This window comes from Rhinichthys klamathensis, unplaced genomic scaffold (genome assembly GCF_029890125.1).
Source record: "Rhinichthys klamathensis goyatoka isolate OS25496 unplaced genomic scaffold, OSU_Roscu_1.1 h1tg000036l_1, whole genome shotgun sequence".
Classification (NCBI taxonomy): Eukaryota; Metazoa; Chordata; class Actinopteri; order Cypriniformes; family Leuciscidae; genus Rhinichthys; species Rhinichthys klamathensis.
The window spans coordinates 9,934,839-9,947,911 of record NW_026606584.1 but is presented as its reverse complement, the minus strand read 5'-3'; the positions used below and the strand labels follow the sequence as shown (position 1 = coordinate 9,947,911).

At 37.8% G+C, this 13,073-nt stretch overlaps 3 protein-coding genes across 4 annotated transcripts in view; all 3 read right to left on the bottom strand.

Annotated features, from left to right (window-relative positions):
- The window catches only part of crocc2 (ciliary rootlet coiled-coil, rootletin family member 2), a 70,457-nt gene extending 68,500 nt beyond the window's left edge, over positions 1 to 1,957 (bottom strand). For both annotated transcript variants that reach the window (XM_056246305.1, XM_056246306.1), the window contains exons 1-3: positions 1,797 to 1,957; positions 1,252 to 1,399; positions 1,047 to 1,153 (exon numbers count right to left, since the gene is read on the bottom strand). In XM_056246305.1, coding sequence (XP_056102280.1) covers positions 1,047 to 1,153; positions 1,252 to 1,399; positions 1,797 to 1,838 — 297 coding nt within the window. In that variant the 5' untranslated portion in view covers positions 1,839 to 1,957. The remainder of the gene's footprint in view (positions 1 to 1,046; positions 1,154 to 1,251; positions 1,400 to 1,796) is intronic.
- Positions 1,958 to 4,593: 2,636 nt separating this feature from the next.
- klhl30 (kelch-like family member 30) lies at positions 4,594 to 11,150 on the bottom strand. Its single transcript, XM_056246304.1, has 8 exons — positions 10,934 to 11,150; positions 9,350 to 10,188; positions 9,080 to 9,266; positions 6,559 to 6,645; positions 5,867 to 6,022; positions 5,558 to 5,746; positions 5,186 to 5,331; positions 4,594 to 5,079 (listed from the first exon to the last, which is right to left on the bottom strand). Exons 2-8 carry the CDS (start codon positions 10,121 to 10,123, stop codon positions 4,834 to 4,836), a joined length of 1,785 nt encoding a protein of 594 aa, XP_056102279.1. The 5' UTR covers positions 10,124 to 10,188; positions 10,934 to 11,150; the 3' UTR covers positions 4,594 to 4,833.
- A 319-nt stretch (positions 11,151 to 11,469) lies between these two features.
- Positions 11,470 to 13,073, bottom strand: part of espnla (espin like a) — a 34,734-nt gene continuing 33,130 nt past the window's right edge. Inside the window, exon 10 of the mRNA XM_056246303.1 lies at positions 11,470 to 12,991. Within this exon, the coding sequence (XP_056102278.1) occupies positions 11,507 to 12,991 (1,485 nt within the window). The 3' untranslated portion in view covers positions 11,470 to 11,506. The remainder of the gene's footprint in view (positions 12,992 to 13,073) is intronic.

The window sequence follows — 13,073 nt, the reverse complement described above, 5'->3', positions numbered from 1 at the left end:
ATCTAAAATATATGAAAGTTTAATTTTTATCATTACATTGTGGAAAATAATGAACTTTATCACAATATGCTAATTTTTTGAGAAGGACCTGTATAACATAAGTTTATGTTGAGTTAATCAAAAATGTTCCTTCATTAACTGGAACATTGATGGATATTTCAAAGTGCTTTTCCTCATTTTGACAGATAAATGTTGTAATATCGGTAAACACTTTTGATAGGGATTATAAGTCGAAAAAGAGAAGAAACACACATTTTTAAGTGCCGTGTGAAAAAAGGGAAAGAGATGCGAGTGAGGATTTTTTGGGGAAAATATTACATTTTAATACTAAATACAAAGAGAAAAAAAGAAAAGGAAGAACAGAACACAGCTAAAGGACTAAAAATTACTATTGTCACAGATATTCTTGTGATACCAATGTCACAATAAAATACCAACAGATAGCCTACATTATTTTCCTGACTTATAAAAATGGAGCATTATTTGTACCGCAACCTTATTATTTGAAATTATTTCTTTCAGTTATTTTAAGTGGAAGTTCCTTAAACCAGAAGTGCCAAGCATAATTTAAAAAGCAGTAGGCTCATTTGGAAAAAGGTGGATAGGTAAATAACTAGAATAAAGTAATACACTAGAATAGAATAATGTGCAATAAATGGTAAAACTTTCACTACAAACCAGTGTGTTAATGATTCCAACAATAAATTAACATATGATAAAATAAACACAAGTCTGCAATATGAAGTAGCATATTTTTGTACAGCTAAAATAACTGGAAGCGGCCTGACACCAGAAGTTAAAATGGCTCTTACGATAAAAATTAGGTAGATACTTGTGACATTTCATTAGGGCATTAATTCGCTTATTATCTGAGATGAACATACCAAATATGCCTTATCCAGTCCATTATACACAGAGACACCATCAGGTGGGGAAGTGTGCTTATCTATGCATTAATGGTTTACTGTATCAGTCAGATTTCCAGAGTAACTGGAAGTCCAGAGACCCAAGGAAATAATGTGGGAGGTTTGTGGATGTGCTCCTACCCGGCTAGTGAGAGCAGCCTGCTTGCTGAGCAGCTGGTCTCTGTCTGTGCACATCTGAGGAGGCAGATCCTTCAGCAGCCGGTTCTCCTCCAGCTCGCTGCTCTCGCCTGATACATCACCACAGGAAAACATGGGAGGAAATGATACATGTGTTCTAATTATACCAGCAGACCCGTCACCAATGTGCTCAGAGTGTAGAGTATACCTGTGGGCGTATCAGCCAGGTTTCTGGTGATGATCTCACGGATGCGGGCAGGAACTGCCGTGGCGCTGGACGACTCCTCATCCCCATACACAGTGTAAGTCTTTTCCTCGGCACTGCTATCTGGGTTAAGCAGTGACTCCTCCAGCTTCTGCATTATCAATATTAGTGCATGGAGAGAGGCTTGCACACTACAATCAGGTGACCCAGTCTCACTGCAGATCTAAAAAGCTTTGATGTTTGTTAATTCAACTTTATGTAATTAATGTATAATTATTATTTTTTATTGCAACTAGTTTGTCGTGTCTGTATCTGTTTCAATCTGTTATCACAACAGCACAAGGAAATGAGTCACCTGTCTTCAAGTTTCACAGAAGAACCTGAAACTGACCCACTGATCGACCTTAATTTGTTGAAACATCGCAAGGCTCGTTAATATTAAATCAAGCTCTCTCCTCTTTCATTCACACATGCTGTTTTGAATAGGTGCAATAACCTATTTAAGTTACAGTTGGTGAAGATCAGCTTTCCTGCTGGAAAACACGCACCTGAATCACGGCTTCCAGTCCTTGATCCCCTTCACAACTCATCTGGAAACTGGTAGTGATCCAATGCACTTTAATAACCGAACAGCCACGTTTTTCCAATTGTCCTCAATTCTTGCTGAGACTTCAAGTGCTTTTGAACGCTTAAACTGGGTTTAGCAAGTTGCTATAGGCTAATAGTTTTAAATGCATGAAAAGTTTTCTCTATAGGAAAAAAAAAATGTTGCAGAGTGCTTTGCACTTCAATGTCAATGCTTTAATAACGCGGACAAGCATATTAAACGCAAACTATTTAGTGTTGGTATGAAGCCACAAGTGTAAAAGCTGCAATCACAGCTCAAGCTTGAGGTGGGTGCCTATGGTTGCCAGGGAAACCGGACGCTCTCGAGTGTTGTCATGAGAATTAAAACGCAAGCTTTTCGGCTTCCATAGTTACAAACGCACTGAACAAATACAACACTGGTTATTCCAGTGTTGCAACTTATTGAAAAAATCATTATGTTGATGATAACTAACAAGGGTTTTAAACGGCACGATTTTGTAATAAACATTATCAAACATTTTTCTGATTAAAAATGAACACATTTCGAAATAAATTCAGTCAAAAGAAATAATAAGAATAAGAATAATTTGAATTAGAATTTTACAGGAAAAATCATGTGATACAACTTATACAAACACAAAAATGCTTAAACAAACATTTATTGGCCACATGATGGCAAAGAACTAGCTGCTATAGAAGGCTGAAAAAACATACCCGAGCACCGAATGGGTGACATTTGCTTGTTGTAACTCTTCAAAATTAAACTTAAATTTTAATTTTTTTTTCAACACTGAATCTATTACTACACACATTTAACTATTCAAAATGTGCATTGGTCAATCTCAGGCAACTTTAATTTTTTACAAGGTTTCTAAGCAGAAGATGGACGCATGTTTTCTCAGTCCTGTTACCGAAACTCATGTGCCATTTAAAAAGCATGTTTAAAAGCATGTCTATTAATTCCTTTGTTTTGCCCACAAGAAAGTGTTTATTTTAAAGAAATTGTTGGTTGTATGTTCAAATAATTGATATTTGTTGTGACAAAAAAATCACTATATATTAAGGCAAGGTGTATTTTAATAAAAAAAATACAAAGCCATTTTTTTTTTTTTAAAAGAAGACCAAAGCCTCACGTTTATAATTTTTTTAATTTATTAAACAATTGTATAAATGATGGACCAAACAAAACCGATAAAAACAGTGGTTTAACATAATTTTTTTAGAAAAAAAAATAGTAACAGGAATGAACATTGGGTAACAGGAATGAGTGTCTATATGAGTGTGTATGAGAGAGAGTGTACATGACTATTTGTGCATAAGATTTCTGTGATTTACTATGTGCTAGTAGTACTTCACAGCGAAGGAGGTGGAAAGACAAAAAAGGAGAGAGAGAGAGAGAAGAAGAGAGGGAGGGGGAAAGAGGGAAGTTAAGAGAGGGTTGCAGGTGTGTCTTGCTCCTTCCCGTGCAGCATGCCATAGGTGGGAGTTTCTGGTACCTGCATAGTATGGGGTTTATCCATCTTCTTCAAAATATAAGAAAGACACAGACAAAACGTTTAAGTCACTTTGTGGTGGACTGGCTTCCTGGAAGTATGGTGTTCACATTGTAAAACTAATGCTAATGTCTCCAATATAAGTGATTGCAACCTTAAACCTCATAATTCAGGTGAATAGTATCGACTAATATTTACAGTATTAAATCAAGAAAACAGAGGACTCTACTCCCTCCTGTTACTTTAACTCACTCCTGTTATTTTTCATACAAGTAACAGGACTGAAAGTAACAGGATTGAGTTTTGAGGCAAAAAGTTATCAAATACATGACATATGGCCACATAGCATATGCTAATAGCATAAGGACACGTAGCAAATTCTAGTGACTTACCAAAAGTTAATATTTTTTAAATAAATTAATAAAATCTAAGAAATAATTTAGGTAACAGAACAGTATGTTGAGATTGACCTTCTCAGTCATAGTTACAATTTCATCAAATATACAGAAATTAAATTGTGAGGACTTAGGCTACTTATGGTCTTCCCATTGCCTTCAGAAGATCCAGATGATGCAACTTCCTGTTGAAAATGTGTCTTGTGGAATATTCCAAGTTTTGCAGAGGGGGGGATGTGTTAGGGTAACAGGACTGAGTGAAAACCCGGGGCCACGACTAAAATTTGTATTTTATCTAAAATATTAGATAAAAAAAAAATTCTCATGAAAAAAAAAAAAAAAAACATTTTAAAGCATAGATTGGATATAAAGTCACACAACAATGCAAAAAAATAGGATTTATGAAGGATTTTAATCATTATATTTCATAGTAAAGTTTAGAGATAGAGTATAGGGACATGCAGAAAATGCTATTTTTTAGTGTTCTATGCAGTTTTTATTAATGTTTTTAATTATACATTTTAAATTTGTAGTTAGCTTAATGTGCAGGACATTTTGATTGATAATAAAATGTATTTTAGAGTTAATTATCATGCATTTTTATGCATATAATGTCCTGGGGACAGAAATGTCACCCTTTCGGTGGAATGGCTCACTCCTTATCAAATACTTAAAGCCTAACAATACTCAACACTCATTATACACAATTTTACACAAATAAAAGCAATAATTGATATTATCTTTAGAGTAAAACAAATTAGTGACCTCACATTCCCTATTAGTACATGTTATTTTTTTGAGTGTTTGCAATACGTCTCTAAGACATTTCCTATCATATGTTAAATAGACATTCAGAAAACGTCTTTAAGATGTATGTAAACTGACTTTTTAAATATGTTTATCAGATGTTTGTACACAGCAAATGCTTTCCAGATGAACTGCTCTTTAACACATCTTGGATAAGTAGCCTGTGTGTGCTCTCTGGGATATGATTGTTATAAACTGATATTGTAATTCCTTTTTTCTAAATGATAGTTGCCAGTGTACGCTGAGAAAAGTGGACATTTTGCACCAAAGCTTAAGTCAGGATTTAGGGGATAGGACAGATATTAAGTCTCCTCAGGGAAGAATTCAGTCCACTGGGAAGTGTCCAGGAAGATGGAACAACAGCCACTGTAGGACCAGAGTCTGGGAAGAAAGCCGTCCACCTTCCAAGTGTTGGAGGCACGGTTGTATACTTCCACTTCCACACCGTAATCCCCCTCCATTCCCTTCCAGTGCCCTCCAGTCACATACAATTGCCTGCCTAGAACCACCAAATCCCCATTCTCATGAAGAGTGTGCAGAAACTGAATCTGGGAAGAAAAATGGCAAGCATATAAACAGTACATGAGGGTTCGGCTAACTTTGTATGTGCTTGATTCTCTGTGTAAAAAAAAAAAAAGATGACATAAAACTCACTTTTTCCCACATATTACCCTCTGGGTCATACAAATAGACCTTTTTGGTGTTATCTGCTACGAGGTAAATGACTCCATCCATAGAGACAGAGCGGGGAGAAGAGAGATATTTAGGAATAAAAGGAGAGCAGATGATACACCAGCTATCTGTTGAAGAAGAGAAACCTCATTTACAAAAGTATACTCTGACTACAGATTATTGAACTGTGCTTCAATCTTGGCAGGGCTCCATGAGTGAACACTCTTGTAAAGTGTCTCATAAAATTGTTCTGAATTACTAATTCCAAACCACTAGAGGCTCTGATATGACAGATGTGGTTTGTTTTTACTGATACTTGTGATATAATACACGTTGACATGTGTTGTTTCTTACCTATGACAGGGTTGTAGCACTGCATAGTCAGGGCATTATATTTAACAGCACAAGAACCAATGAGGTACAGCTTTCCTTCACACGATGTGGCTGTAAAGTTAGTCACATACTTCAGTGCTGGGCCTGTGGGAGTCCAGCAATTACTGAATGGGTCATAATGTTCAACCTCGACAAAATCCATTGTAGTTCCTGTCAGTGAAAAAAAAAAAGCAATGTCTTATGTTACACAAAAATGTCCAGTTCTGCAGGGAAATCTACACATATACCTTTGTCTGAAGCATGCAGTTGGAAACTGATTTGTTTTCTTACCACCAATTACATAAATCTCTCCATTGAGAGTTGCAGAAGAGTGGTTAGTCCTGGGCCGCAACATTGGGGCGACTGTGACCCACTTCCCCTCACGAGTGATGAACTTCCAGGTCTCTGTGGTGGACCACGTGTTGGACTGAGACCCTCTTGATCCTCCTGAGAGTTATAAAAAATCTTGTAAATTGGTATTTTTTCCATTCCATGTAAATTCAGATGAAGGCTTAGCTGATTTATTTGAATAAATCCTCAGCTCAACAGGAAGGTTCAACTGTCCCCATTGGTGACAAGGCAACATTAGGCAATAATGCCCCAAGTATCCCAGGTAATCCCAAAGTTAATGTTCTGCTTCTTTGCGTTCTAGTCCCCACATTTCTAAAGTGATTTCAGGTCTTATGTGAGTCTTAGCAGGATTGTCTAAAAGACATGGGACTGTTTTATCTCAGCATCTCCAAATCCTCATTGGAGATGACGTTCCATTCATGTGTGTAATAACTATAAATCTTACTGATCCTTTCCCAAAGGGCACAAGCTCTATAAATACCATGAAAATCTTTGGATTGTTTTCTCTTGGTAAAAATAGAAGTTGTGTCCTGCTGTTTTTTATTTGTATCATTTCAAAGTTGTCTAAGTTGATATGGGGGTTACAGCCCTTAGGTAATGGTTACATATCTTATGAAAAGAGTTCAGCTCACCTGTGACATACACATTGCTGTTTAAGGAGACAACAGAATAACCCCATTTATTGTAGTTGGGGAAATCGGGTAACTGAAACCACTGCCCTATGGAAAAAAAGAATAAAATATACCTTAAAAATCTTTTTAAAAATGCACATGTATACAGTATATAGCGTATGGTAGGGTAAATGAGATCTCATCTACCAATTAAAAGTGTGGATATACATGCTCATTTTTTATTACTGTTTTTAACATTTTGTAATAAGTAAAGTAAAGGTCATCAAAGGATATGGAATAATGAATATTGTTTTTAACCAGCATCAAGAGGTGAAGCATCGTATGTACCCTTTTAAAAATGACAATTTTACATGTTACTTGTTTATTTGTCAGCATAGGGCTTTTGTGAAAACTACAGACCCCATATATACAGGTGAAACTCAAAAAATTAGAATAGCGTGCAACAGTTCATGTATTTCAGTAATTCAAATTAAAAGATTAAACTAATAGTATATTTAACTATATACATATGCATTATTGTGCTTTTCAGAGGGCCGACATTTATGCATTTAAAATCCTTTTTTTAATTGATTTCATGTAATATTATAATTTTCTGAGATTTTTAATTTGGGGTTTTCATAAGCTGTGAGCCATAATCATCAAAATTATAACTTTTGCATGATATTCTAATTTTTCGAGTTTCACCTGTGTATATATATATATATATATATATATATATATATATATATATATATATAGAGAGAGAGAGAGAGAGAGAGAGAGAGAGAGAGAGAGAGAGAGAGAGAGAGAGAGAGAGAGAGAGAGAGAGAGAGAGAGAGAGAGAGAGAGAGCATAATTGTGCAAGATCATATTTTTTTCCCGCAGCAAATTTTACCAATTTCAAACCACATCAATCTTAATAACTACTATTTATTTTGTATTTAATCATTTATAAGTCATATATAATTGTTAAGGAAGGCTGGAAGTGGAAGTGGAAGCCTTGTATTCGGGTGTGCATAATTATTAAGCAGGTTTTCTTTTACAGGTAAAATGGGCCAAAAAAGGCCTGAAAAGTCAAAAATTATATTAAATGCTCATGAAAAGAATAAAATACTAATGCAATATTAGAAATGGCAAAATTAAGGTGTGGCCAATGGACAGCAAAACACTCATTGGTTCAGCAGAGTCATACAAAAACAGGCCAAGAAGAAAAGAAATGTTAACTGCCAAAAAGAAAAAAAGAATTACAGTAGGTGTGAAACCATCAGGAATTCCTTTAGTCTCCAGTGCCACCATTTCCCAGAGCTGCAACCTATCCTGGAGTCTCCAGAAGTACAAGGTGTCAGGATATCAGAGACTTTGCTATGGTAAAGAATCCTGAAATATGACCCACACTTAATAAGAATCACAAGCTGAAGTGTTGTGAAATACATGAAGACTTGTTTTTTTTATAGGCTTTATAGACAGATAGGTTGGGAGTGACTCTTGAAAGACCAGCACGATATCCTGTCGTACCACTGTTTTAAGAATATATCTTTCAGAATCTGGCAGTAAGTTTTGGGAGTTGATTTTAAGTCCATCTCCTACCCTGAAAGGTCCGTATTGCTCATTGTAGCAGCTCACAGCACGACTCCTTCGCCACCGCTGCTGTTGTCTGGCTTGAACTGGTGCTGGTCCCTGAAGAGTCACTCTCAACCTATCTGTCTATAAAGCCTTCAGACAGATAGGTTGTCTATAAACAGTCTTCATGTATTTCACAACACTTCAGCTTGTGATTCTTAAGTGTGGGTCATATTTCAGGATTTTTTACCATAGCAAAGTCTCTGAGATCCGGACACCTTGTACTTCTGGAGACTCCAGGTATGTTGCCGTTCTGGTGAATGGTGACACTGGAGACTAAAGAGTTCCTGATGGTTTCACATCTAATTCTTCACCTTAATTCTAAATTTTCTTTGCAGTTAACATGTGTCTTTTCTTCTTGGACTGTTTTTGAATGACACTGCTGAACTAATGAGCGTTTTGCTGTCCAAACCTTAATTTTTAGTGCGAGTTATATCTCTTTTTTGGCCCATTTTAACTGTAAAAGAAAACCTGCTTAATAATTACGCACACCTGAATATAAGGCGTTTTTCACTTCCAGCCTTCCTGAACAATTAAATATCACTTAAAAATGATTAAATACAAGATTAATAGTAGTTATTAAGATTGATGTAGTTTGGAATTGGTAAAATGTGCTTGGAAAAAAAATATGATCAGAATTTCAACATGCATAATAATTATGCATGCACTGTATACATTAAAATCCTGCTCACATTATGGGTGTTGTGTAGTTTTCCTACATTTTTGACAAAAGGCAACACCACAATTTTCTTTTTCTACTGCATACATCTAAAGTTTATTAAAGGAGCATCTTATTAGCAGTGAATTACCCCTTTAAGTGTATTCAGATTTGACTGGTAGTATGCACATCAGATCTTAAGCGTTCCACATTACGGTAACTCTCCCTATATGGAGTTGATGTGCCAGCTGAAGTTGTCCTTACCAAGCTTTGGGTTGTAGAAACAACAATTTCTGGGGTGCAATCTTCTATCTGTGTCTTCATCTTCATCCTCGTCTTCATCGTCCGAGTCATCCAGCGAGGGACCACCCATCACAAATAAAACCTCCTGCAGGTTGAGGGCATTCTGAGTGACTCTTTGCTCTGACACACCTCCTATCATTTCTCGTTTCTGAAGAATAAAACAACAACACAAAATGTATTTTGTAGAATGAAACATTATTAAGAAACCTCAATAAAATAGATTTGTCTGACCTCTCTACATATTCCCTCCACCAACTCTTTGGATTCTAGCGAGTTCTGCACCAAGGGCTCTTTGAGCAAGTTGTCAGTGAGGTAGGATTCTGGGAGGAGGGAAAGCTTAGCCAAGCTCAACAATTCTCGCAGGTGGCAGATCCGATTTTCTCTACAATGCCTGACCCAGGCCAAAACCGCTTCGGTACAGGACCGGTCATCTCTTAAGTGCAGATCTTCATCCTTCAGGCAGGCCACCAGCCTGTCTTTCTCCAGCAGCAAAAACTCCTCATGTTGTTGCACTGCCTCAAAGTTCTCAAGGAGGAAGCCCCATGCTTTAGCAACAACTTCAGGGCATCCATGGATCTCTCCAAACTCAAAGATTCCCAAGCAGTTTGTGGCATCTATCTGGTGCTGCAAATATCGGCTGCATACAGTACGGACAGTGTGGAACTGGAGCTGGCTGGACGTGCACATGAGTCCCTCCACATTGTTTTTGTTGATGGTGAGTTTCCCTGTATAAGCAAAGTCCAACAGTGTTGACAATACATTCGGATCTACATCATGAAGCTCGACACGAGCAGCAATGCTCTCCACGAAATCACCTGAGAACATGGAATGGAAGTAATGGCTGCAGAGTGCAAGGATTCCACGGTGACAGGGGAAATCCCGTCCACCAGCGCTCAGGGTGACATCCACAAGTTTGGGTTGAGAACAGAGGGAGCGCAGGCCCTCTAAGATGCTCTGCGGGTGGGAAGAGAGGCAGAAGTCTAGGTCGTCTACATTACGCACCATGACGACACTCTGACCTATGGTCTTAATGCATTCAGGGCCAACCAACAGATGTTTTCAGTGTTTACCTACATCGGACAAGACAAATGGGTATAATCAGTCACATGAAATCTGATTGCGACATTCATGATCACAGCAGTGTGGAGCCTCCAGTGACCTGAGGACAAATTTTCAGTCTTTCTGCTTGGTAACAGAACATTTCAGAAACAAATTGGAAGAGAATGAAGTCATGTTAGAACATCAATATAAGTCAAATTATCAGATGGAAGTTCTTGCCAAAGACAATATATTTGAAAGGCACACTGGGAGAGTATAATTGTGAGCATTAAACTTACTACCATTCAAGATGAATTCCGTTGCCTGTTAGAGAGTTTGCACACATAACACACTAAAAAGAAATATCACTGGCGAATCAACAGAGGCTGTTAAACAAGAAAAAATGGCCATTCTTGTGAATTTCCAATATGATTGTTGTTTATGATTCTGAAGAACTTCACAAATCTAATGACGTGATAGCTTACTCTGTGGCTTTTTGCACAAACCGTTTATGACGTTGCTTTAATCAGAACAACAAAATGACTCAAAGTAAATTTTCCCCTAATATTCAAAATAATTTTCTTTAATTGTTTTCTATAATGTGCAACACAAATATATCAAATATAACATTTTCTCAAACAACAGACACTTCAAATAATGTTTAGGTCCATTTACTTAAAATACAAAGTTTATTGTCCAAGGAGCAACTGACAGTACTTGCAATATTTAAGTTTAATTTCTTCTTTTTAAGACAAAATATACTCTGAATAAACTTACCTGCCTGCGAATGAAAGCAGAAACCATACATTATTCATAGTACTTTTTTAAAAGGGAGTCTATTTTGTTGCTGCTGTCTGAAATGGGGGACACGTCGTCTTCTGCAGAGTCACTGGGAGAGCATGCTTGTCTTTCACACTGCTATTTTTAGGCCAGGCAAAATAGTACAGTTAAGTTCACAGCTGCTCTTAAAGAGATACACACAACACTCTGCACAAGAGTAAACAGTCAGATGATCGTTTATTTAATCATTAGAGTAAGCAGCCTCCAATATTGGTGCAAAATAAAAGCACATCAGTCTGCTGTAAGTCTCTAAATGTCAGATTCTAAGGTGTAAAAAAACTCAACTGAAATAGTCATTTAAATCATTTTTTAAAATCACAAAATTCTGAGAAAGAATCAGAACAGAATAGCAAACACTTCCGTTTATGGCAGTCTTCCGGCAAATGGCCTTTACTGTCACAACTATATACATATTGGTACCAATTCTACATCAAATCAAAAAAAAAATAGACATACTTAAAGATTATAAGAAATCTATGTACATACCACCCTGCCCCAAACGGCTTATTGTCATTCCTCAAAATCAAATATCTCAGCCTCCTTTTCTTTCCAGAAAGCAAAACTACGGTCAATATATTTGCAAATTTCATCATTAGTCAGACAACTAATATCTGCATTATTTTTCAGGACATCACCCTCATCTGGGGTGGGCGTCTGTACAATGACTTTAGGCACAGGTCTCTTGTCTACCGTTGTAGTCTGCTCTAAGTGTTCAAGCTCTGGTTGGCCTGATCCATCTCCAAAGAACTTCACCTTAATGTCCTCAAATCCATCCTTCCATTCCCGGTTTCCAGCTTCAATGTCCTGAATTACAGCCTTATGAAAATCCCGGACAGTTTCCCAGGTAAAACGCCCCACATGGTCGAACACTTCAAAGCACAGCAGGTGTCTCATTTTCCTCTCATCTGATGGCAAATCCAACTCCAGTATGTGAAAGTAGCCGAGCATGAAGAGGTCGAGTGTCAGCGTGTCGTAGTCAACGGGAGATCCATCCACACGGGGGAGGAACTGCTCAGGTGAGTAAATTGCCTGCTGCCGGTTGAGTCTTCGTATCTGCCGCGACGGTACAAATGAGATCATGCTTCTCCAGTTCCCAATCATCTTATTGATGGCACTTCTCTGCTTGAAAAAGTGCCCCAGTTTGCCATTCTCCATGGTCCTCTTCTGAGAGATATCCAAGCTAGCTTTGCGTTCACACTTTGGTTTCATAGATATCTCCAGCGAATCAATGCTTTGCTTCCTCTGAGCGTTTCTCACTGTTACAGTATAAGCTGACTTCTTCCAGTGACCCAGGAACAATACCACAATACGTTCCTTTCGCAGGGTTGTACTTTCCATGGCATCGCTGATTACATAGTCGATCTCTGAATCATCACTCTGGTCAATCTCTGGTCTTTGTTCCTGTTTTTGAGAGACCTCATCCAAACCACTCTCTACTAGTTCTTTCTCTTGGTCACCCAATGATTCTGTTCTCCCTGAATCCTCCAATGAGGATTCATTCTGATTCTCAAAGTTGGACTTCAGGTTCCTCACAGAGACCCCAAACTGGTGAATCTCGTTTTCTATCTTCTCCCTCCTGCCTCTGGTGGAGGCTTGCCTCTCTGAAGCCTGAGAGAAGACACTCACAAGCTCTGTGTTTGGCATTTTGCAGTAGGGCTGGTCTGTTAGGTTGGTCATAAGCAGTGACATACTCTTCACAATCCCTGAAATACGGTTGCACCAAACGGGTAAAGGAGTCTGTGTAGAGTTTTTGTACTGGGTGTTGACTGTGATGTTGACTATCGGTGCAGGGAGAATGTTTCGAAGTTCTTCGGCCAGATGAGCAAGCTCCATTTCATAGCCCTCGCAGTTCTTATGCATCGAGACACTCTTAATTTGCTTCTCTAGATAAATGAGGTCCTCTTCTGTTAGAAGTTCTCCAAATGGACCCAGGATGGCATTGTGAGCCTGGGAGAACCTCCAACTATCCATCTTAGAATATCTACTACCATTCTCCTGTTTAATAAGATACAATACATCCAATTAAAATCCAACCTGGAGAAAGTTGCAGTCAGAAATGTAATGCACTATCTGTAGC

Bases quoted from the DNA above. Each gene is read 5' to 3' on its own strand.
- klhl30 (XM_056246304.1), bottom strand. From the start codon at position 10,123: ATGGTGCGTAATGTAGACGACCTAGACTTCTGCCTCTCTTCCCACCCG. The intron at 6,646-9,079 runs GTAAGGACAACT...TTTTTTCCATAG, and splicing joins TTTCTACAACCCAAAGCTTG to GGCAGTGGTTTCAGTTACCC. The intron at 6,023-6,558 runs GTGAGCTGAACT...TATAACTCTCAG, and splicing joins CAGCAATGTGTATGTCACAG to GAGGATCAAGAGGGTCTCAG.